Consider the following 24,030-nt stretch of genomic DNA (forward strand, 5'->3'; position numbering starts at 1 on the left):
GTAACTGGCCAAATCAGTCGACAACCAAGAGACAAGGTGAATTGAGTTTCTTGGGATATGTATTATTTCCAGTATTGACGCGAGAGCTTAAATGGGAAAGACATACGTACACAGTCGATTTCCATTCTTCAACCTCGAGCGGAATCATACATACATGCACACATATCCCCCTGGGATGAAATAATAGCTTTTAGTTCCATCAAAAAAAAGTTTTTTGGTGGGGGGGCAGACACCATGTTTGACTCTTTAGACATGTAAAGAGATATATATGGAGCAGATGGTACAGTGGCCAGGGAGAGTCAGCGGTTCCCCCAACATATATACGCTTCATGCCTGTCCTTTGACTATCTGGCACGCCGACGAATGTTCCATGGTTATATTTCGTCCAGATGATGAAGGAATGGCCAGTCATGTCCATTCAAATCGACCTTGGCTTGCCGCTTACCTCTCGAGAGACTTGGGTGTGCTTGGATATTATGGACCCTAATGGTCATATACACTGGGGAATATCCGCGTGCTCACATGCGCAGGAATAGAGGAGAGGAGGAGAGAGAAGAGATAAGAGGGAGGGACAGAAAGACAGAGAGAGAGAGAGAGATGGAGAAACTTGGATCAGAGCATTGATTGGGCTTGGATGGCTCCTCTGCTAACTGGGTATCCAAAGGGGGGAGCTGGATTGGTGAGATCTTGATGTCCGTTTCCATCTGTCCGTCCGTCCGAGTGCCTGGTCACTGTATGGCTGATTGTTTCCTCGGCAACTGACCCTGAAGACGCTGATCATTCAGTCATTCAATCACCGTAATCCCTTGACGTGCCGCTGGATCTGCTCCCCAATTCAAAAGTCTGCTTCGTCCCCCTTTATGTCGCAACTAAGGTACGATGGTAATGTATCATTGCTCTGTCGAACCAGTCGTCCTTGATGGGCGAAGTTGGGCCAGGTCGGAGCGTATGTTAGAGGTTGAATCACTACCGGAGGCGCGTAGTGTGGCTTGCTAGAAGGAGGAGGATCATATGCCAATCAACGAGGTCGATTATCGTGCTTCATTTTCGCGTGAAAAAGGTCGCCTCGATGTCGCGATAGGAGGCTTGGTGTGGCTCACGAGGTCGATCGAATCATGCCGGACCACACGCAGCAGACATGATGTTCTGGGGGGGGCCGACCGTGTAGTAGCCGTCGCCAGGATTGCCTGGAATGGTGGAGGAGTAGCCGTTCTTGCCGACGAAACTGCAAGGTCCGTATCCTGCCACGACTCCAATCTGGTCGATGGTAATATCGTTGCAGTCGCCAATCGCATATGCAGGCAAGCCGAGACACTCGATGCCCCCTAAATCGTACCAGGTTCCATCCGTGGGGACCCACATGCCATAAGTCTGGGACCCTCCAACCATGACAACATTGGTAGGCCAGTCTTCTGCAAAGGCTGAGTTGGTGAGGGGTGATCTAATGCCGAGGAGCTTGGGATTGAGCGACTTCCTGACGATCGGATTTGCGGAAGCAATAGCGAACAGCGAGATGGTGATCCATATAGAAAGCAAGTTGATAGTGTACATTTTGGGGTCTATGAAGTATTAGCCCTGATATAAGACAAGGATATGTGGAGAATTGGAACTGCTTACAGAGATCGAAGTATAGGAAGTTTTGCTGCCTCGCTGAAATGATCCTACTCTCGGGCTGACCTTCACTGATATGCGCCGCAGATCCCCAGAGGCTGTCTTGGATGGAAATTGACGAGTCACCACTCTCGGTGTTCCAGCGAGGCGTTAAAGTACTCGAACAGACAAAGAAGCTCTTCCTCCAGTTGGAAAATCAAGTGACCGAAGGGAAAGGATGTGAAATCCAGTGTCGACTGTGTGACTTATTGCCCGTTTCAATAGTATCCAGATGCTGTACGAGTCTTCAAAAGAGTGACAGGCAAAAAAGGAGATTGCAGGACATGTAGTTTACAAATTGAAATCCTGCCGGCTCAGATTCCAATGCCACCTAGAGTACCTGACCTGGGTCCTGGAGTAACGAGTGTGAGGAACGACAAGGAGTTTTGCAGGGAGTTGAGGTTGCAAGGAAAGGCAGGCCAGACAAGATATTCACAGCGCCTATGTAGGTGGAAACGCCGAAGGGGGTGCTAGGCGGTCGATTGAGGTTTGAGCGGCGCACAAGGATGCCAGTGGCCGCGTGGCGTCGATGAGGAGCCAACAGGAGGATTTTGGTGCGAAGAAGCGAACACAGCGTTCTGCAGGGTGTTTAGGCGGGCTTACAGTAGACAGCCAATGGACTAGAGGGCCAGAAGCTACTAGGCATGAAGATGGATACCCGCATAGAATCGAAGGGTATTCGAGAATGTGTGCTCAAGGAAAGGATTGTCGTTCGCCCATGGAGATCTCCTGACTGCCATCCGTATCGATCATGAGTGGTCGGTGGCTTGGGACGATGTGAACTCTTTTTTGAATGGGAATGGGACGGGCCACTGAGGTGGGGTTTGTGGCTTGGATAGACTCGTCTCTGGGGATCCCTGGCGACTCGTAGATACTGTACCTACCTACTTGGTAGAGGCAAAAGGCAGCAAACCCCCAGTAGTAAGAGAGCAAGTTCAGAGCAGGCGCTTTGTGTGGACAGTTTCTCTGATGTTCTTCTCGGTCCCCCTGTTCCTAGGTCTCCCTGCGACCGCTGGCCTTACAGAGAGGGAGAGAGCATAAGTAGGTACTGTATGGAATCGAATCAGGCGTCGTGGGAAAGAGACCCGGGAGAGTGGCGAATGACTCACTGGGAAGCAGCCGATTTGCTTCTGGACCCATCCATTGACCAAGGTAGGTAGAAAGGTATGATACGAGCGCCTCGTACCCTTGCTTACCCAGTACTGGCTTGGAGCTTGGAGCTTGGAGCTTGGAGCTTGGGGGCGCCATGAACGCTGGATCCTGGTCGATGGACCCTGATGGGGGAGCCAAGGGGGGCTAGTTGTCGCTCATGACGGACGGAGCGAGCAGAACGTGGCGCGGAGGAGAAAGAGCACCAGTCAGAGAGAGAAGTGTGCCCGAGGCATTGGTGGTAGGTGGCGTTGGACCTGTCTCCTTTGCAACTCTTGGTGCGGGTGGCTCACGAGTTTCTCGTGTTCGACAAAGAGGATGCAGGCAAGCTGCAGGACGGGAGCGGGGCAGTCCTTGGAGTTTGTGTGCGTGTTCGAAACTCATCCAGATGTGTGGTGCGTGTTGTGTGTGTGCGCGGTTTCAAGCAGAGACTGATGACCGTCAGAACTGCACGGTTGAGGCCGGCTGGGGGGAGGGGGCGGCATTTAGTGGAGGGTTGAGCAGGTTGTGGCAGAGGAATTGGAGAGACAACGGCTTTCGAACCGAACCCTGGCAGCTTCCTCGCGAGCACATCCTGCGTACCGGGTAGTGGGTAGGGCCAAGACACAGCATGACACAGGTACCGGGCCTGCCTAGCGAGCCAACTATTGCACCTAACAACCACTAACCACCAGTACTCGGTAGCTTACCACACCTACTGTACCTATCTTAGCACAGAATACCCAGTACGAAGTCTTGAAAGTGAATATCATCACACCACTTCTGTCTACGAGATTCCTGGCCACGGATGTGATGCTTGGGCACAATGCACTTTTGCATCCCATGTTCAGGCCGCCAGCATTCCTCCGAAAGCGTAGCCGTGATCAAAATCGACGCAGAGGACCTGTTGCACTATTACCTAGGTATGTACAAAGGTAGGTAGTCGAGCTCTTCAGCGCCGGCTCCGGCAAGATGCAAGACAAGCGCACCTTTAGGGCCCTGAGAATGGTACCACAGTATGTAATAGTACATATCGCCCCATCAGCCGGCTCTGTCATTTCTCTCCGATCTTCTCATGGCGACTACCAGTGAGAGAAAGCGATCCCGTTAGCCTTGCAGCTATATCAGATTTGGAGTGACGGACAATACTGGGATCACCTCCTCCGTAGTCTAGTTTCACACCGGACATTCCAGCTCCCCGCGCGCACAAATAGATGTGCACTTGTCTGGACGACGAAGCACGCCATTTCAACCTACTGTAGGTTTCACTCTGCCTCACGGTCAGAAGAAAGACACTGGTGGATTCAATTTCGTCATCGTTGAGCTGCTATCTGAAGCTATGTCCACGGGATGTGAAAGGTCGCAGCCCCAATCGCAAATACCATACCAGTTCCATCCCTCTGTCGGGTCGACGCGGTAAAATAAAGGCGGCGGCCTGAGCAGAGCCGACTCTCCCCCCGTCCCTGACCGATACTGATGCTGGTGAGGCTGTCTGCCTGCTAGATATGTATCTATCCTGGCGTTACTCTGATCGAGACTCAAGACAACACGTGTACTTCGTAGAATTTGTTGTGCTTGGTACACCACATCAAGATGGAGCACGACGGCATCCATGGTCGAGCGCCTGCTCCTCCCGAAATCCCCTCTGAAGTGTATGGCATTGTCTTGAAAGGTGGTATCTCCATATATCTCTCGATGCTCGCCCTGCTCGGGTTCGGCTCAGGGTGGGTCTCTCGATAAGATCGAGAATGGGGCGGGATTTGCCACGCCTTGTAGCTGTTCTGAGTGATAAAGTATCTGGTCGACATGCTCGCATATGTACTGTATGGGATCTCTGCACTTCCCAACTCTTCCTCATCGAGAGCCATTTTGCTTTCCTCGCTCTCTTCAAGCGGGGGAGTGCATGATTTCAGAGAGGTGTTGTTGAGTTCGCCCGGGACGTTCCATTGCTGCTCTGCCGGCCGACCATGAGATGGCAAAGTATCGTTGTGCAGAGCCCTCGTTGTCACCTCGACAATGTGGGATACCTCGCATTTCGGAAAGCTGTAGTCTGCATCGTCGGCGCACTCGAGGAAGGATCGCAGCTGAAGATTCATCAAGTGGCGGCCGGGATTGACGAAGCTTCGAGGCAAGTGAGCTGGATTACTCTCTGCGACCGGACAGCAGAATAGCGGTGGCCGACTGCTTAGTGGAGGAATGGCAAACGCGGTGCGGGAGCAGTTGCCGTTGGAGTGGTTCTTGTACGCGCTGTCGTTCGGTGGAGGCCAAATGACCCCGGAAGGCGCCATTGTCGAGTGTCGTTGTCGTCGAGGCGGCAACAACAAGGTCACAATGATGTGAATCAGGTGCCAGTTGGTCGGTTGAGAAGAAGAAGACAGAGCAAGAAGATAGTGGGCGATTAGAGCCGCAGTCGTGGATTGTTGACTTACGGGAGGTGTCGTTGATCAAGGTCAAAGGCAACGATCAACCGAGTTATAATGAAAAGGCTCGCAGCTGCCTCAGCGAGACACGCATTCGCATTCGCATGAGCAGTCACCGATCGAGTTTACGATGACCTGACCACACCTTGCTTTGACCTCTTCATATTCACAGGTTCGACATATCCTGCGTGATTAGTTTGACTCCAGCATGGGAGTTGTGTTTTCTTTTCGCAGCCTGAATTCCGGAGCTGTCTTTTATCTCTACGCCAGAGTATCCACCGCATTTCCGAAACGCCCTTGTATACATCCTTTACTGGTTTTGTACAACCTGTATGTTGTGTTTCTTCTGTATTCATGCATCAGCGAATGTCCAACAAAGACATTGGTCACAAACTCGCCTTCCATCTGTCCATCTCATCCTGCTTACTCTTGTATTGTTTGAGTAGTTCTTCTAAGACCTGCTTCAGTCCGTCTGAATTGGTCTTGAGGGCGGGCAAAACGTCTTTGACAGTCCTCTCGACGAGGACTCCGTTTATTAGTCGGAAGCATTTGCGATCTTGAGGGAGTGGTTCAAGTGTTTCCATGACGAGTCTACCCATAGCCGAACTGTCAGTATTGGACATCTCTTGTCTGAAAATTAAACATAACCCAAAGACTTGTCGAAACAAGATGGATGTGACTGACTTGTGTTCCTCTATCTCTTGTTCAATCTCGCCTACCTTCTGCGCAAGCGACTGGAGGGTGTTTTTGTAGTTCGTGTACTGCGATTGGAGGTCTGGTGTTCTCTTAGTAAACGCATGCAACGGACCGGAGCCTGGGTACCTTGCTGTTTCTTAAGAGCTGCCTCTTGTCCAGACGCCATTTTATCGACACGGAAGAGTTCCAAAAGTTGAGATTCGAATTGCGGATGCGGGGATGCAAGTTTGATGGTCAGTGCTGGTGGTGGTGCGCTAGCCTCGCGCAAGGCTTTCGCATAAACCCCGGGGGAACTTTTTCTGCAGGTACTAATAATTCTGCGGATCAACATCTGGGTTCGGTCCTTCCTGCCACCTCCTACCGCCTTGTCATACGGTTCAAGACCCAATAACTCCTTTCCTCCCAACAATGGAGCGCAGTCACAGTCCAAAGAGGCGGAAACTGGCAGGAGGCTTCCATTCTGCGCAGGCCGATTCGAGCGAAGATCTGGGTCCATCCTTAAAGCCTCAACATGGAATGAAAGGGCGCTTCGCGAGAACATCTGACAGAGGTCATGGCCGTCTGCACCACTCAAAGCCACACCAACAAGAGTTTGATGGCCCGGAGCCTTTCTTCAATGATGAGGAGACTGCAGCTATGGACCGCGACTGGTACACCGGAGACGAGTTCGGCCACACTTTTGGCGATGAGGCGCACAATCCTTTCGGTGGTGCAGATGCTACCTGGGCAGACAAGCAACGCGAACAGGCGCTGTTGGACAAGAAGTTGGGCAAGAGAATGACGGCCAAGGCAGCCCAGAAACAGAAGGAGGTTGACGCCTGGGAGGCCAACCGAATGCTTACATCCGGTGTTGCACAGAGGCGTGACCAAGTTCAAGATTTCGATGATGATGATGCGGTTAGGGTACATCTACTGGTACATGACCTCAGACCTCCCTTTCTGGATGGGAAGACCATCTTTACAAAACAGCTCGAACCAGTACCAGCTGTGCGGGACCCTCAGAGTGATATGGCCGTCTTTAGTCGGAAAGGGAGCAAGGTTGTGAGAGAAAAACGTCAGCAAAAGGAGCGACAGAAACAGGCTCAGGAAGCCACAAAGGTTGCCGGCACTACGCTAGGCAATATAATGGGTGTGAGGGAAGATGAGGGTGACAGCGCTGCTCCGGCACCTGACGAGGACAGCGGCAAAAGCAAATTTGCAACTCATCTCAAGAAGAGCACGGGCAGCTCTGCATTCAGCAAAAGCAAGACATTAAAGGAGCAAAGAGAATACCTGCCAGCTTTTGCCGTCAGAGAGGAGCTAATGCGGGTCGTTCGAGACAACCAGGTCATCATTGTCGTTGGCCAAACCGGCTCAGGGAAAACGACACAATTGACTCAATTCCTATATGAAGATGGTTACGGTAAGCATGGCTTGATCGGTTGTACACAACCCCGAAGAGTTGCCGCCATGAGCGTCGCAAAGCGTGTGAGCGAGGAGATGGAAGTCGAGTTGGGCGGACTTGTGGGGTATGCTATTCGTTTTGAAGACTGCACAAGCGATGAGACGGTGATCAAATGTGAGTTCCGCCCTTCCTTTCTTGAACGACATTATTGACCGTGGTGCAGATATGACGGATGGTGTACTGCTTAGAGAATCCCTGACTCAACGAGATCTAGACAAATACTCATGCATCATTATGGACGAGGCTCACGAACGTGCTCTCAACACCGACGTCCTGATGGGTCTGATCAAGAAGGTTCTTGCCCGACGCAGGGACTTGAAGCTGATTGTTACATCTGCCACCATGAATTCGGAGAGGTTCTCTCGCTTTTATGGAGGTGCGCCAGAATTCATCATTCCTGGCCGCACGTTCCCCGTTGATATTCAGTTCTCGCGTTCCCCGTGTGAGGACTACGTTGAAAGCGCCGTCAAGCAGGTCCTCTCCATTCATGTCTCCCAGGGCACTGGCGACATTCTCGTCTTCATGACAGGCCAGGAGGACATCGAAGTGACTTGCGAGTTGATTGAAGAGAGACTTCGCCTGCTAGTTAACCCTCCGAAACTCATGGTCCTGCCGATATATTCTCAAATGCCTGCGGATCTCCAGGCCAAAATCTTCGATCCTGCCCCGCCCGGTGTCCGTAAGGTCATTGTTGCCACCAACATTGCGGAAACCTCTCTGACAGTGGATGGGATCATGTACGTCGTTGACTCCGGATTCTCGAAATTGAAAGTCTACAATCCAAAGATGGGAATGGATACGCTACAAATCACTCCGATCTCGCAAGCCAATGCCTCCCAGCGAGCCGGACGCGCTGGCCGCACCGGACCCGGCAAAGCATTTCATCTGTACACTGAGCAAGCTTTCAAGAATGAGTTGTACATCCAAACGATTCCTGAAATCCAGCGGACGAATCTGGCAAACACGGTTCTGCTCCTGAAGTCACTCGGTGTCAAAGATTTATTGGATTTCGATTTTATGGATCCTCCGCCGCAAGACACCATCACTACCTCTCTCTTCGACCTCTGGGCCCTCGGGGCGTTGGACCACGTTGGTGACCTGACATCGATCGGCCGCACGATGACTGCATTTCCAATGGATCCCTCACTGGCAAAGATGCTCATCACATCCTCTATTGAATACGGCTGCAGTGAGGAGATGCTCAGCATTGTCAGTATGCTCTCTGTACCATCGGTATTTTACAGGCCGAAAGAGAGGCAAGAAGAGTCAGACGCTGCGAGAGAAAAGTTCTTCGTACACGAGTCAGACCATCTAACACTTTTGCACGTGTACACCCAGTGGAAAAGTAACGGGTACAGTGATGGCTGGTGTGTTCGGCACTTCTTACATCCCAAAGCACTGCGCCGTGCAAAAGAGATTCGAGAGCAACTGCACGACATCATGGTTGGCCAGCAAAAAATGGAGCTTGTTTCGTGTGGAACAGACTGGGATATCATACGGAAGTGCATATGCTCGGGGTATTATCACCAAGCCGCCCGTCGACGAGGGGTTGGAGAATACATCAACCTGCGCACTAGCGTCACTGTCCAACTCCATCCCACCTCTGCTCTTTACGGGCTTGGAGATCCGCCCGATTATGTCGTCTACCACGAACTGATCTTGACGAGCAAAGAGTATATGAGTTGTGTCACAGCCGTGGACCCACATTGGCTGGCAGATCTTGGTGGTGTCTTCTACAGCCTGAAGTCGAAGGAGTATAGTGCTAAGGATAAGAGGATCATTGAGAGTGAGTTCAATCGTAAGATGGAGATCGAGAGACAAATGGCCGAGGATCGAGCAAGAGAGGAGAAAAGGCGCCAGGAAGATGAAGAGAAAGAGCGACTGTTGATCGGAAGAGGGAAAAGTGGTGGAACCGTGGTTAAGAAGATGGGCAGTCATGGAGTGGTCAAGAAACCCATAGTCCCAAGGAGGCGAATGGGGTTTTGAGCGATTATGGCAGTAATATACGATCAAGGTGTGCTGCCACTCTTTGCAGTAGTATCAAAAGTACAGCCCGAACTCTTTGTGTGCTAACTGCTTCAGGCTCACCTCTGTACGTAGTTACCAGAACCGTGAGGAACGTAGGCTGAACAAGCAGAGGTGGACCGCCCATCGATTGTCCCATCATAACGTCACAGCCTCGTGAAGGTCATTACAAGGCTTGGATGATCCGTGCACGCTAGTAATCTTTAGGTATAGCACCTCGTCGCCAAGCTTTTCCCCTTTTCCACGCTGTCGTTCTTTCCAATTGTGGTCGTTCACATACTTGTATCGCCTCGACCGCTGCCACCACATATCGAGAACTCGGTCTACTACCACTACAGTATACGACGGAAGGATGCTGGCGGTGCTCCTGTCTAGACTGAAGCCAAGTGTGGTTGAGAAGGGCTTCAAGCTGGATGATATCTCCAACGACAGCCTTCCCCGTCAACATCCAGTCTTCAGTAACGATGGCCCAGTAAAAGATCAGTTCGAACAGTTTGTCTTTGTGCTGTAAAGTATAGGCACTACTTGTGCTACTGTGCAAGTTTGGGACAGTGCGGTACGCCTTTGGGTCGTTCTACCAAGTGAACGAAACAACACTGTCTCCGCCGCCTTAGCAAGGTAAGTCTTTCACCATACAGCAATAGAGCCGACATGGGAGAATCCTCGCTCCTCATGTCAATAATGCTTCCACTCTCTCTCTCATCCACCTACTGGCCCATCTCGACAGTCACTGATAACCATGTCTCCAGGTGATAAAAAGAACAAGTCCCTTGAGGACAAGGCTCCCGAACCTCTTCGTAAGTCATCCCGTCGTCCAAATGAGCATTCACTGGCGTCCTCGTCACCGGCGCCGGGGAATTCAACCAGAAAGATGACGCGCATCTCACGGAGAAATCGCGGGACCCAGACAGATGGGATAAGCTAACAAGACACAGCCTTTCCGTACAGTAGCACTGCCGTCGAAGAGGACTGCACTCATCAAAAGACATCTCCACGTCCGCTATCTTCGTCCAGATCGGCAAGTGACGCATATACCAACCACCCTCGATCCGGACATTCCCATTCCTTTACAGGCTCTCGCAGAGAACGTCTTCCCAGCAGACCTCCACGTCGTCCCAGAGGTCTCGGCAACCTAAATCCTTCGCCAGCAAACAAGCATCTCCCAGAGACACCAGATTCTGCGGTCGCAACTCCACCAGACGTTTCGGCTTTTTCTTCACCATTTACAAGTGGAGCAAGGGACAGTAAGAGTGACTTTTCGCCATCCAGTCTCTCATCACAGTCTTCTCCAACACCGCTCAACCAGAAGGACTCTGGTCTTCCCCTTTCTCGTGCGCCAAGACGAGTTCTCCGACCAGACAGCTGGTGGCATAAGCACGGCAATCAATCATCAGGTGATTCCAGCTCTGCCAGACCTCCCCTTCGTCCTGTCAAGTCGCCGCTCCGACTTAGCAGTGAGGGACTTGCAGGGCCTCCCCCACTTCCTCAGAAGTCACCTCTTCGACCAGCGGGCCTTCCGCTTTCGCGTGACCCCACTGACACTAGCCGAACTTCTGCTGTAAGGTTTGACCCCGAACTAGAAGAAGATAGAGCGCTCTGGGAAGAGCTATCTCCCCCTCCTCTTCGGATTCGAAAGACTAGACCTCCAGCAACTTCGGCCCAAACCGAAGCGGAAGATCGACCCCGAAAGACCTTTGCTGCCGGAGATTGCCAAGCCGTCCTTGAATCTCCAGAACCAGAGTGTACACCACTCACCCGTGAATTTGTTCTTCGACGCCTCCTTTCAGAAGAGTCATTCAACGAAGCCACCAAGTATCGCCTTGCAACACGAGTTGAAGAGAAAGAAAGAGCTGAAATCATCGCACACCGCAAGAAGACACTTGAAATCCTCGAATCCGGTCTAGAAGCGGACAAATCTGATACGCGATTGAAGAGAACCAAAACTTTCAAACAACGACGTCGAGTAGGTGCGACTTTCACGATGGATAGTCTTCATCCAGAATCAGCTTCGGCTATGACTGCGCACCGTCGTGAGGCAGTCCGTCTTGCCCAGGAACAACAGCGAGCAGTTGTGGAGAAGTGCAAGAGATCCAAGCAGCTTGAGCCTGACTATGCTTTTGATGAGTTGATTGGTAAAGGTAGCTTCGGTAGAGTGTACAAAGGGTGAGCCATTCTTAGGGTTTTCGAACTTTGAAGTTTCCCGCCTTAACGCCTCGCGCAGACGTCAACTTTCCACGTCAAAGGTCGTTGCTATCAAGGTCCTTGATATCGATGAAGCCGACTTTCATGCCTTTGGCGACCATAAAGATGAACAAATTCGAGACTTCAACCGGGAAATACGTATTCTGCGACAAGCTCAAGAGAGTGGAGCGGAAAATCTCAACCAGATGATCGAAGCTTTGCCCGTGCATAGCCAGCTATGGTTGGTGTGTGAATATTGCCCTGGCGGTAGTGTCAAGACCCTGGTAAGTCTCCGCGATTGTCCGCGCTTTGGTCAGTGACTTTTGAGAGGCATGTTGTAAACCCAGGCAATGAGAGCCTGCCAACATCGCTAAAACCTGCCAAGACCCCTTGGGCTGGTCTTCTAAAAGCGCGAGTGTGACTGATTTTTTGATTCTGTAGATGCGCGCTACCAACGACAGACTTTCTGAAAAGTACATCATCATTGTCGCGAGAGAGTTGGCAAAGGCTCTAAAAGGTCTCCATGAAGCAGGCATCATGCACCGAGATGTGAAAGGTACGTCTGATTCCTTTATATCGTATAAGCTAGCTTCTTTCCCCTTTGGTGCACGAATCTAATGGTAACTTTTTGTCTTCATTCCAGCTGCCAACGTCCTCATTCACCAAGAAGGTCGCCTTGAACTGTGTGACTTTGGGGTTGCTACAATTCTCGACACCCAAACAGACAAGCGAAAGACCTTCATAGGAACTTTGCACTGGATGCCGCCGGAGCTGTGGACAGAAAATCCGGAGTACTCAGACGAGGTAAGTTACCAGAAGGGCGCGGTCACGCCCGCGGTCCACAGTTCTCATATTCTTGAGAGGCAGCGGAACAACGAGTGTTTCTTGGATAGAGGTCAAGGCTAACGCATTCTCTAGGTAGATGTATGGGAATACGGCTGCACGATCTACGAATGTGCTATGGGACGGCCGCCAAATAGCGACCTCCGTGAACGCCAACAACTCAAGATGAGGATGAGACGATTGAAGCAGGCCATCTCTCTCCCGGAGAACGAGGACTTCAGTGATGGTCTACGTTCTCTTGTCTCTTACGCACTTACTCCTGATGCCGCCATGCGACCATCGATGAAGGATGTTCTACAACACGATCTCCTCAAAGACACCGAAGGGACCCATCCGACAAGTATGCTCACCGAGCTCGTTCAAACATACTACGCATGGCTGTTCGGTGGTGGCCAAAGAATCTCTCTATTCATGCCTGGTGGCGCGGCGGCTGCTTCTGCCCAAGGTCCTGATGCCGACATTGACCCTGAAGATGAATGGAACTTTAGCATGACTCAAGATTTCGAAAAACGCGTCTCTGCAATCTTAGAGATACCTGACTTTTCGAACCTGTCTCCCGACGACACCATGTCAGGAGAACTAACACCCAAGGGGTTAACCAGACCTGGTGGTCTCTCATCCCCAAAAGAAATGACAGCAGTTCAAAAGGCCAATTTTGAAGCCCGTGTCAAGCGAGGAGCGGACCTCTCGAACATTTTTGACCAGAACAAGCCTGCCTACGAATACAAGACCAAAACCGATTTCATTCCGATTCCCGAGCAACGTCGCATATCCGACTTACCATTTCGAGCCATGCAAGAGGACCGGCCCAGCTCTATCGCATCCAACGTCATTGATCTAGGAGATTTTGACGAAGCCGACTATGCAGTCGCAGCTGCACCAAGAACAGATGACAAAATCCAGACTGCTTACGCCGCCACGCCCATGAGAGAAGAGACCATCAGACTTGCAGACGCATCTACACTCCGTGAGAAGCGTGCCAATTCCAAAGGTCCGCGGGATCCCAATAACCAATCTCTAACCGCCAGAAGAGCCTCGTCTGCTGAAGTTGCCGCCCCTCCAAGCACGTCAGCGCATGACTTTGCAATGTCTCAAGAGGACTGGACTGTTAAGAACAGAAACAAAGCCCCTGAGCTGCAAGAGCCCGCTGAGATCACATCTTCTCGGCCTGGCCACGCGACAATGGACTGGTCATTCGCAAACGCCATGTCCGAAGCCGCAGTCACAATCCCACAAATCAACGTACCGTCCGAAGAGGAGTCAACTGGTGATGATCTCCCAGGCCCGTCGGAAGAAGCGACCGAGGCAGAAGGTAGCTTCAATCAAAAAACCAAGAAGCACAATACAATGGATTGGTCCTTCTCTTCGGCCATGGCTGAAGCAAAAGCTGCCGAAGACTCCGAAGAGCAAGAAGTTGCGGAATCGTCTCCTCCACCCACCACTATCACATACCAGAAGCCTGCCGCGTCGAGACCGACGCCCACTCGCCCGGCCCCATTAATGCGCCAAATGACCATGCCAGTGACGATCGGCGACTTTGCACAAGCTGAAGAACAGGAGATCCCTCGACCGTCGACCGCCCTGTCTGAAGCGTACAGTGACGTTTCGGCCTCGTCTACGGACGTGGATCCATTCGGCCTTGAACGCGACGACGATGACTCTGGTGATCATCCGGGGCCTGCTACAATGGACGAAGACGTTAATATGGGTGGATTCTACTCGGGAAGAGGGAGGACGATGCTTGCCGGGTATTCCTCGGTAACAACCACTCCGTTGACGGCTTCTGGCCCCCGTCCGGCGCCTTATGCTTTGGGTCGGCCGGTCCGCATTGGCGAAGACGGCTTTCCCGGCCCTACTCACTCTCATCCGGCAACGGCCAACATCCACCGGGCCTCGAACTCTTCCGTCACGTCGAATGCCACGGCGATTCCTGCGGGTGGTGCCCACGGCGCCCTCGTCGCCTTCGTCCCACCTGCATCTCCTCCCAGTACGGCCGCGATGTCCGCCAATGCCTCGAATGACGAGGTTGAGGCGGAGTTGATGCGCCTGTTGGAGGGAATGCAGGGGACGTTGAATGCGGCGAGGGAGGTCGTGGGAGGACTTGAGAGGAGGAGAGAGAGGGGAGAGGAGGAGGAATGGGTGTCTGAGGAGGAGTAGGGGAGGGGAGGGGTGACGGGGAAAGGACAACAGTCGGAGAGTTGGACCATGCAATGATAACGAGAATTTAGATGAGAGAATCGAAATGTCCTGTTTGGGCATTCCATGATCTTTGTCCATTGCATCTCCGTGACAGTGCCATCGGGATGTTCCGTGCGGCGTGTCCCTGGAGGTAATCTGTGAGCAAGAACGCGCGGTGAGTCGTATGAACGGGACAGCACGGGAGGAGTAGGCGTTGTGTGTGCTGTGTAGTGCGCAATGTGTAGTGTTCCGTATCCGCCACGGTCTCTTGCATCACTCGCATACATGATATGCCACGCGGCATGTATCAAGTGTATTTACTGCGGAGAGGCGGGGTGAAGCGGGGCGTGGCGGGCGGAGTGGAGTGGGGGGCAGAGTAGATCAGAATTGGGTTAGGTTGGGGTCGGTTAGGCGGCCAAGTAATAGGCTTTGGCTGAGTTTACCAGAGTTTTAACCCCGAAGAGAAAGAGCAGAGAAGAGGAGAGAAGAAAAGAACAGTATAGGCTGTATGTAGAGCTAAAATATCTCGAATGGAACAGCGCTGGGCAGGGTAAGGCAGGGCAGAACAGAGCAGAGCAAAACAGACGAGATGTCCTCAGCTCGGTGTTGAAACAGTTTCCCTTTAACGACCCCGTTATTATCATCACTGTGTGTTTATAGAGTAGAGTAGAGTAGTACTTAGGACCTCATCGTCCGTCCATCACCTCCTGTCAGATGGGATGAGGCGTGTATACCTCGTATTCTGCATTCTGTTCTGTCCTCCCTGGGGCGAGTGACTGTAGGGCCAATCACTCGATTTGGTTGACCCGGTTGCCCGTGCGATTTCCCATGTATATACAAGGTCGATTAAGTAGGAGTCTAGCAATCGTTGATCACTTGGTCAGTCAGTCATTGAATCTATTGCGCATTCTAACTGTCTCGCCGTCAAGCTGAGTCTGTCTGTCATACCTGACAGACAGTTGTCAATCGGCTCCATCGTCAGATCACTCAGTTGGTTGATAGTCGGGAGTTCATTGGCTGCGGCCCCCCACCACACACACACACAAGTTTATTCTCGTCATTTTTGCATTACCAGTACTCCGTACCAGTGTATACTCGTATATGATGCTATCAGGCCTAGAACCATGGTATCAATAGACAAGAAAGGAAAAGAGAAGAAACGACGAAAGAGAATGGTTTATCACAGATTACGAGCTGGGTTTGTTGGTTAGGGCTCCGGGGGGGAGAATCTCTCTCACACACACGCAAAGCAACACGCATCCACATTACGTCCACAGAATCCAGTCGTGCGCCATGATGACATCTACCGCTCACAGCAGCAACACAACACACCACAGACGCACGCTTGTTCTTTAGCGAAGAATGTCTATCCTGCTTTTGCTCCCTCCCCAACGGTGTGCAAAGAATGGCTTGGTTGTCACAGGCGTCCGCATCGTCCACTCCTCCCCCTGACTTAGTGTCGCATATCTCCCGTGTCCAAAATCCGAGGCAAACAAGGCCAGTTTAGATACCATTGGCGCCATTCTGGGGAGGCAGCCCCACCTCGTCGGGAACCTTCTCATTCTCCATGCCCTGGAGGTTGGGCGACTTGGTGGAGCGCTTGAAGTAAGACGAGACCTCGGAGTGGAAGTCCTCATCCTCGGGATGGGCAATGTCGTCGAGCTCTTTCTCCTCGGCCCTCGCTTGCATGCGGGCTTCCCATTCACCACGCATCTCCTCGATGCGCTGCTTGAAGTCGAGCTCAGGGTCGTAGGGCTTGCCGACTCCCCGGAGACGCTCCCACAGGCTCAGATGCTTGGGGTGGATGGCAATTCCGTGGTAGTCCTTCTCGCGACCGGCGCGGATGTAGGCCCAGCGGCGTTCTTGTTCCTTGAGATCGAGACCGGTGGTGTCGGGCATGAAAAGGACGTTGATGACGACACCGGCCAGACCGAACCACGGGACGACCCAGAATTTGGTCTGGGTAGACCAGTAGCTGTAGCCGACGGCGGCGGTCAAGGCGCCCAACTTCCCGACGGCGGCGGAGAAACCGTGGGCGGTGGCGCGGACGGCGACGGGGTAGACTTCGGCGGCGGCAAGGAAAGTGACACAGTTGGGGCCGAACTGTTGGAAGAACGAGGACAAGAAGTACATGGTCTGGAACTCCTTGATATGGTCCTTAGAAGTGTAGTACTTGAGCTGGGTACCGGGGATGATGAAGAAGATAAAGTCCATCAAGAAACCCAGAGATTGCATGTGCTTGCGGCCATAGAGCTTGTTGTCAACCAAGAAACTGGCGAGGTAGTAGCCGCAGAGCGAGACCCCGACGTTGATCAGGTTGTAGAGCCAGCCGGGCATGATGGACTTGGTGTGGGGCATGATGACACTGATGAATTCGCTCTGGAACAACTTGTTGCCGTAGAAGAAGACATCATTCATGTACCACGTGCCAGCGGTGGCGATGACACGACCACCGAAGTAGTAGAAGGTCAACTTGAGGGACTCCACGTCGTAGCCGGTGACGGCGCTCTTCTTCTTGGCGATTCTCAACTGGCGGTTGGCGCCGGCCTTGACCTTGAAGGTACGGAAGTAGATCAACCAGGCAGTGCCGGCGGCGGGGATGGCAAAGGAGACCCGGTAGGTGTACTGGGCAGCGACCTTGGAGTAGGGGGCATTGCCGCTCCCGTGGTGGAAGACCAAGAGCAGGATGATGAGGATGACCTGGTTGAAGAATTGACCCCAGCCTTGCATCAAGAAGGCGCTGACGACTTTGCGACCTCGGTGCAGACGGTCTTCTCGGGTCGAGACTTTGCCCGAACCGACGGCGTTCTCCATACCCGAGGTGGCGGTCATGGGATACTCTCCACCGACGCCGATGCCGTAGAAGAAGAGAGACCAGGCGTAGCAGATGACCCATCCGTTCTGGGTGACACCCCAGGCGCAGACCAGCATGATGAGACCGATGAACATGATGGTGGCATCCTGGATCAGACCCCAACGTCGACCGATCCAGTCACCAATGATCCCGACGAGGATTTGACCACAAATGATACCGCAGATTTCGAGGTAGTCGATGGCGTTGATCCAGGTCTTGCTGCAAATCTTGTTGGATTTCCAGCAGTCGGGGAAGGCGGCTTGGAAGAGAGGCTTGATGTTGCCGATGGAGAAGAGCACGTACCCTTCGAGACCGAGACCAGCCCCGGGAAGGACCATGTTGCGCAGGTAGAAGCCGACGGGAGCCAGGGGGTCGTTCTTGAAGATCTGCCAGAAGGCGGCGAACTCTCGCTTGGTCTCCTGCCTGTTGACCTTGTTGACGAACTTGACGCGCTTGATGATGGGGAGGTCAGCCCAGTAGACGCCGTTCTCGTCGTACAGGTCGTCGGGCTTCAGGAGGTATCGGAAGACGTCCTTTTCATTTGTTGTCATGTCCAGGTGAGGGTCCTCAAAGGGAGCATGAGTGCCCGAGACATCAGGGCCATGGGGAGGGTTGGGCCCAAATCTCGTGACCTCGTCCTCTCCGTTGCCAGCCATGGTGTATATCAATCAAGGGAAGGATACCCCAGGACAGATCACAACAGCGATACAGGGCTCAGCTGGCGGAGGTCAAGGAGGTAGTGGTGATGAGTTTCTGAGAGGTGTTGGGTAGAGGGGAAAACCAAAAGTTAAAAGAAGGGTACCGGGGCGGTTTTATGGGAAGCCGAAGTGCGGTTTTCTAGAAAGTAGAAAAGCGGAGAGGCGACCCGAAAAATAAGGAACGATCTTGACGACAGCCAAGGCAGCTCGGCTGATTGGCCAAAGCTTGAGAGTGGACGGACCGTAGCTAAGCACCAACGCAAGAGGGCCAGGCCAGAGTATAAAAATGCTTGTTGCACGGAAGTGACGGATGGCTTGCAGGGGCAGGCTGATCCAAGCTGATCCAATCGACACCCCGTCGACGAGTGCCTCACCAGCCCAAACCAGCATGGGGAGAGCCACGAGTTGCAAAGGGCGCGACTCATTCGTCCACAAGCGACGGCCAGTGCAGTCAGGGTTCACCATGGGCGTGCAGCGTGCCCACGTTATTGGTATCGACGCAGGCAAGGGTTCGAGGATGAGATTGGGGCGGGAGGGGCGGGCGAGTGCTGCAGGCGGATGATATGACTTGTGTGGGTTTAAAGCGGGCGGTAGGATGCACGATAAGAGGGCGACAGCTTAGACGAAGGCTACCGTGTAGGGTCGTAGGTGGAGCGAAGGGATGAGCATGGGATGGGACGATGAGCCATGGAGAAGGCTTCATCAGCAAGTTCAGCACCGGAGGTACAGTAATGGGCCATGGCCGACAAGGGTCATCATAAGCGGGACGACGCGCGCGAGACGGAGAAGTCTCGAGATTGATGGGCGGGAAGTGGGAAGGCGAAAAGGCAGGAAGAACTAAAGGGAAAAACAAATAAATCAAAATTAACATTTTGACACACGATTCGGTAAGTCGAACTTCAAACAGCCCAGAACATGCGACAAACACGTTCATCTTCGCTAGGATGGACGAAGGATACTCATGACGGTTGATTGATGTCACGGCTGAATATTCATTAGACAGGACATACGGTTGTTGTGCACACCGGCAGATATCACGTCCTCTCGCCTTTCTGCCTTGCCATCGACTCGCTACGTGCATGGGAAGACCGACAACAGAGATCGGTGATGGTACAAATAGCTCGGTGGAGCTGAGGTTGATCTGAGTCCGGCTCGAGGCACCAAAAGGCTTGGTGTGCTTGAACACCTCGTCACAGCCGGTGCCACTTGCATCAACCTGCGACTGCAGCTCCTGGGATGAGCATGTGGTTCGCTGAGGCTGCTCGCTGTTTGTTGCTTGTTGCTTGTTGCTTGTTCCCACGCACCCGGCGTGTGAGCGGCGCCAGTCGCCATGGGCCTGATGGAGATGCCTTTTGGGCAAATCTTCTTCAAACCAAGCATCACGGCTAAGATATCGTGTGATCGCTTACGAGGGAAAAAAAAGAAACGAAAAATAAAATTGGGGAATTAAAGAGGCTGCGGCACCGTGTCAATGAATCTGGCACGACGACGCGAGGTGGTTTTTAGGTTTTGTCTACCAATGGAGAATGCGCATTCCCCCACGTGCTCCCCCTCGCACAGCAACAATGGGGCGGCGACGGGGCGCAAGTACATGCCAAGCCACCGACAAGGCGTCAAGCTGTCCGATTCCGGTCTAGCGGCCTGTGTCGGCACGGATCAGAATCTGTTACGCGGTAATGCGGTTATACAACGGTACTGACCATTACGTGACGTTTCGACAACCGACTGAAGCCTCCTCGATGCATACAGTCTGAGGTATCGATATTCTGCAGCACCAACTAGGGAGGTATGTAGACTGATCTTCAACCCCCGACATGATATGTACCGTCGTCTAATCTCTGGAGGTCATTTGCACCTTCCGAACGAATCCCTGTTCCTGCCAAAGCCGCAAATCTCTTGTAGCTTGCCCCAGAGTCCATTCCCACGCTTCGCGGCCATCTATAGTCCTCCCACAATCCTACCATGTCGGACCACTCTTTCCGGAGGGGGGTTCTGCGTCTGTCGAGTCACCGGAAGACTATCGAACGGGGGGGGGGGGGGGCGTTGCACACGGAGAACCAGAGTCGGCAGAGATATATCTGCCTGTGGCGAGGTGAATAACGACCTGGGACCGCAGAATTACTTGGCCACATCTGATTCAACCTGGAGAGAATAGATGCAACTTAAGCAGGTCTGTCGGCTGTCAGTGAGTGTAGAGTGCATCGCCAAAAGACTCGTTCTCTTGGTTCGTGAAGATGACATACCTGAAAAAGGATACAGCTTTCCCGGTCCAGGCGCACCAAAGCATCTACCACAGCCGTGAGAGGACTCGCTTTCCACGGCCTCTGGGAGCTGTAGGTGATCTTGTAGTCCTAAATACAGCAAATAAAATATATCACAACACTGGCAGTAGTGGTCAGCCAGCATGGAGATGCATCCCGACACAGATATGTTCTGGCTTCATCTTGTGTCCTGCAGAGTCGAAGGATCTCACGATGAATACTGCCCCCGAGGCATCGGGAACTGACAGTACTTGCATCTGCCGACTGACAGATCCATTGTGGTAGAAGCGTCTGTGCTCGGCCTTGTTCGCCATGAGAAGCAGAATGCTCCCAGTTTTCTGTCCACAGCATCAAGAACTCGCTGTGTCGCATCTGGAGGCAGTCATCAACTGGGGAATCCAAGTTGACACGTTAACCACCAATCAGTGCTGACCTCCCGACACTCTCCAGGGGCCCTGGCATCATCTCAGCCACTGAGATGGCGTCAATTCTCCACGTACAGCACCGAGTAGCATTCCGCCTACTCCCCGGAGAGTCTAACTGCAGCTCGACGTTGTATGCGGTGATTGAGAGTTGTTGTCCACGGCTACCCCCTTTCCTTCTGTCTGCAAAAGCAAAGCACGGACAGGAATGGGCTTGCTTGAGGAAGCTGGCCAAAATTATCTAGTCCAGCCGCAGAGATGATGCTCACTTTGTCCACCCTCGCCGCTGGAATCCTCGGGGTTGCCAGTCTGCCACCCGTTGCAATGGCTGGCCGAGGGCCGGTAAATCAGAAACAGATCCTGACCGTGGTCGAACCTCCTCGTCTAGAGTGCACAGACATGGCATACACAATGAAGTCCAGGGTGCTGACACTGTTGGGGCATCTAAATCCGCCTTCCGATCCATCTCGACGTCGACTCTCCCACCTTCACTGCTCTCTGCGCCTCTTTGACTTCTTCCTTTGGGCCCTTGATGTGGTCGTTTGACGCTCTCCGCAGAAATATGGACAGAACTGAAAATCTAGTGAGCTCTTCAGCCACCACTTCAGAGGGAGGAACCTCGAAGTCTGGCGTCGCTCCAAGAAATTACAGGTTCAGTACCACGTATCACGGGTAATATCACCTGATATGGGCTTTCCCTGAACGGGATTAGCATCGTGTCAAACGGCACGCGGCATGGCCAAGCGGTTTCTAAACTGAACTGTGTGGCGATCTTCGGATGTTCATTAACGAAGATATCTGCATCACAACGTATGCCCAGAGCCCGTACTCACTTCTGTCAGCCTTGGTATCCTGACACATGATCTATAAGGATTCATCACATATCTGCCAATGCTGAGTGTGCAGTTGGCCTTCCCGTGCACAAGTCTCCTGTGTAGAGTGGCTGCATGTCGCCAATTGACTTCTCACGAAGCTGCGCCCTCGACTTGTTCCTGCGCCGTCAGCAGCAGACCACACCACCACTCTCGCTGACTATATCGACAAATTCCTTGGTTGTTTTGCAGCCCCTTGACCGAAGGGGCACCTCACCCGGTCTGAGTAACAACCATGACACACAGGTGGCCTGAGACGGAATCTTCGCCGTCGAGGGAACGGGATCTGGCATCATGCAAGTCGCGAAATGTGAACCGTGTCTACACAAATAGAGCATCACGTGAAAGGCTGTGCATGCCAATTGCCGGAAAACTCCATGTGGCGCCTCGAACTCGGACCTGCTGCTCTCGGACGCAGATTCCCAAGAAAAACGCGCGGGGGCGCTCGCCTTGAGGCGACTGTTGCCTGTAGACATCTGCTTCTCGACGGTTTCTTCCGTCGGATGAACTTTGGTTCTTAGTTTTCACGGAATCATCCACCTCCGCGGACAAAGGGACATCGTCTCCAAGCTCCTTTCGCTTCATTCTTTTCACTCGCAGGTCTCGAGCATTTTCTTAATGAAACTCTGTAGAGTAGGGTTCCACAACGCTGCAGCCACTCTCTCCTTATCCGCTAGTTGTTTGTTGACTTCATCCGCGGTTGAATGTGTGCCCTCTTTGATCCTGACGTCAACCCTGAATCTCGGCGGAAGTGACTCTTCCAGCCGGACCCGCACTCCCAGCCCTATAACGGTGGCCAAACTGCAATGCTGAATTGTAGGGGTGATCAGGACCGTGACTGTCTGGAGATTGGAGCTCGGACGGTTCGGAATGGTGGGCTTGATGGAGATGTCGGGGAGAGAAACGACGGCCAAGGAGCCAAGAGTAATGGGATGTTCGGGATCAGACATGGTGGCTATCAAGTCGTAAATCTCCTGGGCATCAATGGGCTCTTCTTCCGCGTCGCTGTCACTGGGCTCGAGAGATGACGGACTGGCAGGACGTGTGAAAGGGTCGACCGCAAATGATGGCGCAGGGTATGCAAAGGTTGAATGGCCGAGAGTACGGTCATCCCGGACTGACGCCCGCCGTTTTCGGGTAGGAAGATCTGATGGGTTGAGAACCAAAGGATTCGCGTTCTTTCCGTCTTCCATCGCGCAGAGGCTAGCCAGACGGTGCTCTTTCAAGAAGGAAAGGTCTAGATGAGGGAGGCAGATTGAAAGATTAAGAGTACGAGCTGGTGTTGAGTAGCCGGTAAATGGATTTTGCGCCAGACTGTCGAAATCGAGGCGAAAACGATGTAAATTCAGGAAGATGTCACGTGGTCCACAGCTTGGCACTGTCTTCCCCGACTTTGCTGGCCGAGGGGTAGCTGAGGTACTCTTGCTACTCCTACGCAGCGAGGCAGTTCACTGATCGTAATTCGGCCAGTGCTAGAAAGAATTCCGTGAAGTCCAAGCACCGACTCTCGGCCTTGCCGCCTGACTGTACATCAGAACACAGACCAGAAGAGCGTCAAGTTGATGTCGCTTTCCCTTCTGGGGTGGCAATGAATGGCCACTCCCTCTCCGCCCTTGTCATACCCATGTACTTGTACAGCTGACGCTCCCCGCTGCGATCCACCGCCTTCGCCTTCGATTCAATTTTTCTGGAACCTTACTTCTTTCGACCCAGTAAGCCTGTTCCTCCCTCTAAGTGGCAAAGAGAAGGATTCTAGAAGATCGCGAGACTTGGAATACAAGTAGCGCAGTCTCACCACATGCACGGTCCAATCCGGCCGCTGTCAGCCTTCCCATCCGGAGGCGGTCGTCTGCGCCAAAGCAATATGTCCCGCTTTGATGACATGCGGATCACATATTATCGCGGACTCATCTGGCGGAGTTCAGCCTGTAAGTTCTTGGCATCCACAATTTGTGGCTGCTGTGAAATTCTCTCAGTATACTCGGTACGGAGGTACGTCTCTGCAGGTCGACCAAGTCATCATCTGCCAAGCGCGACATTCCACAGTTCGTTCCCGATGACTCCAGCGCACGTTGTGATCCTTTGCGGTGCGCCTGAGTTTCGGATAAGACGGGCCTATCCGGCGACAGAGAGGTGGCTATTAGGTTACTAAACATTGATTCAGATCGACGCTCGGCATTATCAAGTTACAAGATATCCCAGCCTGAGATACTTGCCATTCCAGACAAAATGATGTTCTGACAACACACTCTCCGTTCAACTGACCTGACTTCTCCGCCGTAGCGAAACTCCATATTCGGCGATCGCTCATGGGTGCCCCTTTCAATTGCCTCAACCACGGAAACATTGATCTAAATA

The 24,030-nt window shown here is 52.7% G+C and overlaps 7 protein-coding genes across 7 annotated transcripts; 2 read left to right on the top strand and 5 right to left on the bottom strand.

Annotated features, from left to right (window-relative positions):
- Positions 1-1,113: 1,113 nt before the first annotated feature.
- Positions 1,114-1,551, bottom strand: Z519_01219 (uncharacterized protein; the record flags this gene model as incomplete). The annotated part of the gene is made up of 1 exon (XM_016758976.1): positions 1,114-1,551. One exon carries the CDS (start codon positions 1,549-1,551, stop codon positions 1,114-1,116), a length of 438 nt encoding a protein of 145 aa, XP_016624304.1.
- A 2,765-nt stretch (positions 1,552-4,316) lies between these two features.
- Positions 4,317-5,066, bottom strand: Z519_01220 (uncharacterized protein; the record flags this gene model as incomplete). Its single annotated transcript, XM_016758977.1, has 1 exon — positions 4,317-5,066. The coding sequence occupies one exon, from the start codon at positions 5,064-5,066 to the stop codon at positions 4,317-4,319; it is 750 nt and encodes a 249-aa protein (XP_016624305.1).
- Positions 5,067-5,584: 518 nt separating this feature from the next.
- Z519_01221 (uncharacterized protein) lies at positions 5,585-6,060 on the bottom strand (the record flags this gene model as incomplete). The annotated part of the gene is made up of 2 exons (XM_016758978.1): positions 5,585-5,973; positions 6,021-6,060. The coding sequence occupies 2 exons, from the start codon at positions 6,058-6,060 to the stop codon at positions 5,585-5,587; spliced, it is 429 nt and encodes a 142-aa protein (XP_016624306.1).
- Positions 6,061-6,302: 242 nt separating this feature from the next.
- On the top strand, positions 6,303-9,324 carry Z519_01222 (uncharacterized protein; the record flags this gene model as incomplete). The annotated part of the gene is made up of 2 exons (XM_016758979.1): positions 6,303-7,452; positions 7,502-9,324. 2 exons carry the CDS (start codon positions 6,303-6,305, stop codon positions 9,322-9,324), a joined length of 2,973 nt encoding a protein of 990 aa, XP_016624307.1.
- A 778-nt stretch (positions 9,325-10,102) lies between these two features.
- Z519_01223 (uncharacterized protein) lies at positions 10,103-14,544 on the top strand (the record flags this gene model as incomplete). Its single annotated transcript, XM_016758980.1, has 6 exons — positions 10,103-10,160; positions 10,299-11,526; positions 11,585-11,828; positions 11,986-12,100; positions 12,188-12,348; positions 12,463-14,544. 6 exons carry the CDS (start codon positions 10,103-10,105, stop codon positions 14,542-14,544), a joined length of 3,888 nt encoding a protein of 1,295 aa, XP_016624308.1.
- Positions 14,545-16,068: 1,524 nt separating this feature from the next.
- On the bottom strand, positions 16,069-18,075 carry Z519_01224 (uncharacterized protein; the record flags this gene model as incomplete). Its single annotated transcript, XM_016758981.1, has 1 exon — positions 16,069-18,075. The coding sequence occupies one exon, from the start codon at positions 18,073-18,075 to the stop codon at positions 16,069-16,071; it is 2,007 nt and encodes a 668-aa protein (XP_016624309.1).
- A 4,187-nt stretch (positions 18,076-22,262) lies between these two features.
- On the bottom strand, positions 22,263-22,865 carry Z519_01225 (uncharacterized protein; the record flags this gene model as incomplete). Its single annotated transcript, XM_016758982.1, has 1 exon — positions 22,263-22,865. The coding sequence occupies one exon, from the start codon at positions 22,863-22,865 to the stop codon at positions 22,263-22,265; it is 603 nt and encodes a 200-aa protein (XP_016624310.1).
- Between the last annotated feature and the right edge of the window lie 1,165 nt (positions 22,866-24,030).

This window comes from Cladophialophora bantiana, assembly GCF_000835475.1.
Source record: "Cladophialophora bantiana CBS 173.52 unplaced genomic scaffold supercont1.2, whole genome shotgun sequence".
Taxonomy (NCBI): Eukaryota; Fungi; Ascomycota; class Eurotiomycetes; order Chaetothyriales; family Herpotrichiellaceae; genus Cladophialophora; species Cladophialophora bantiana.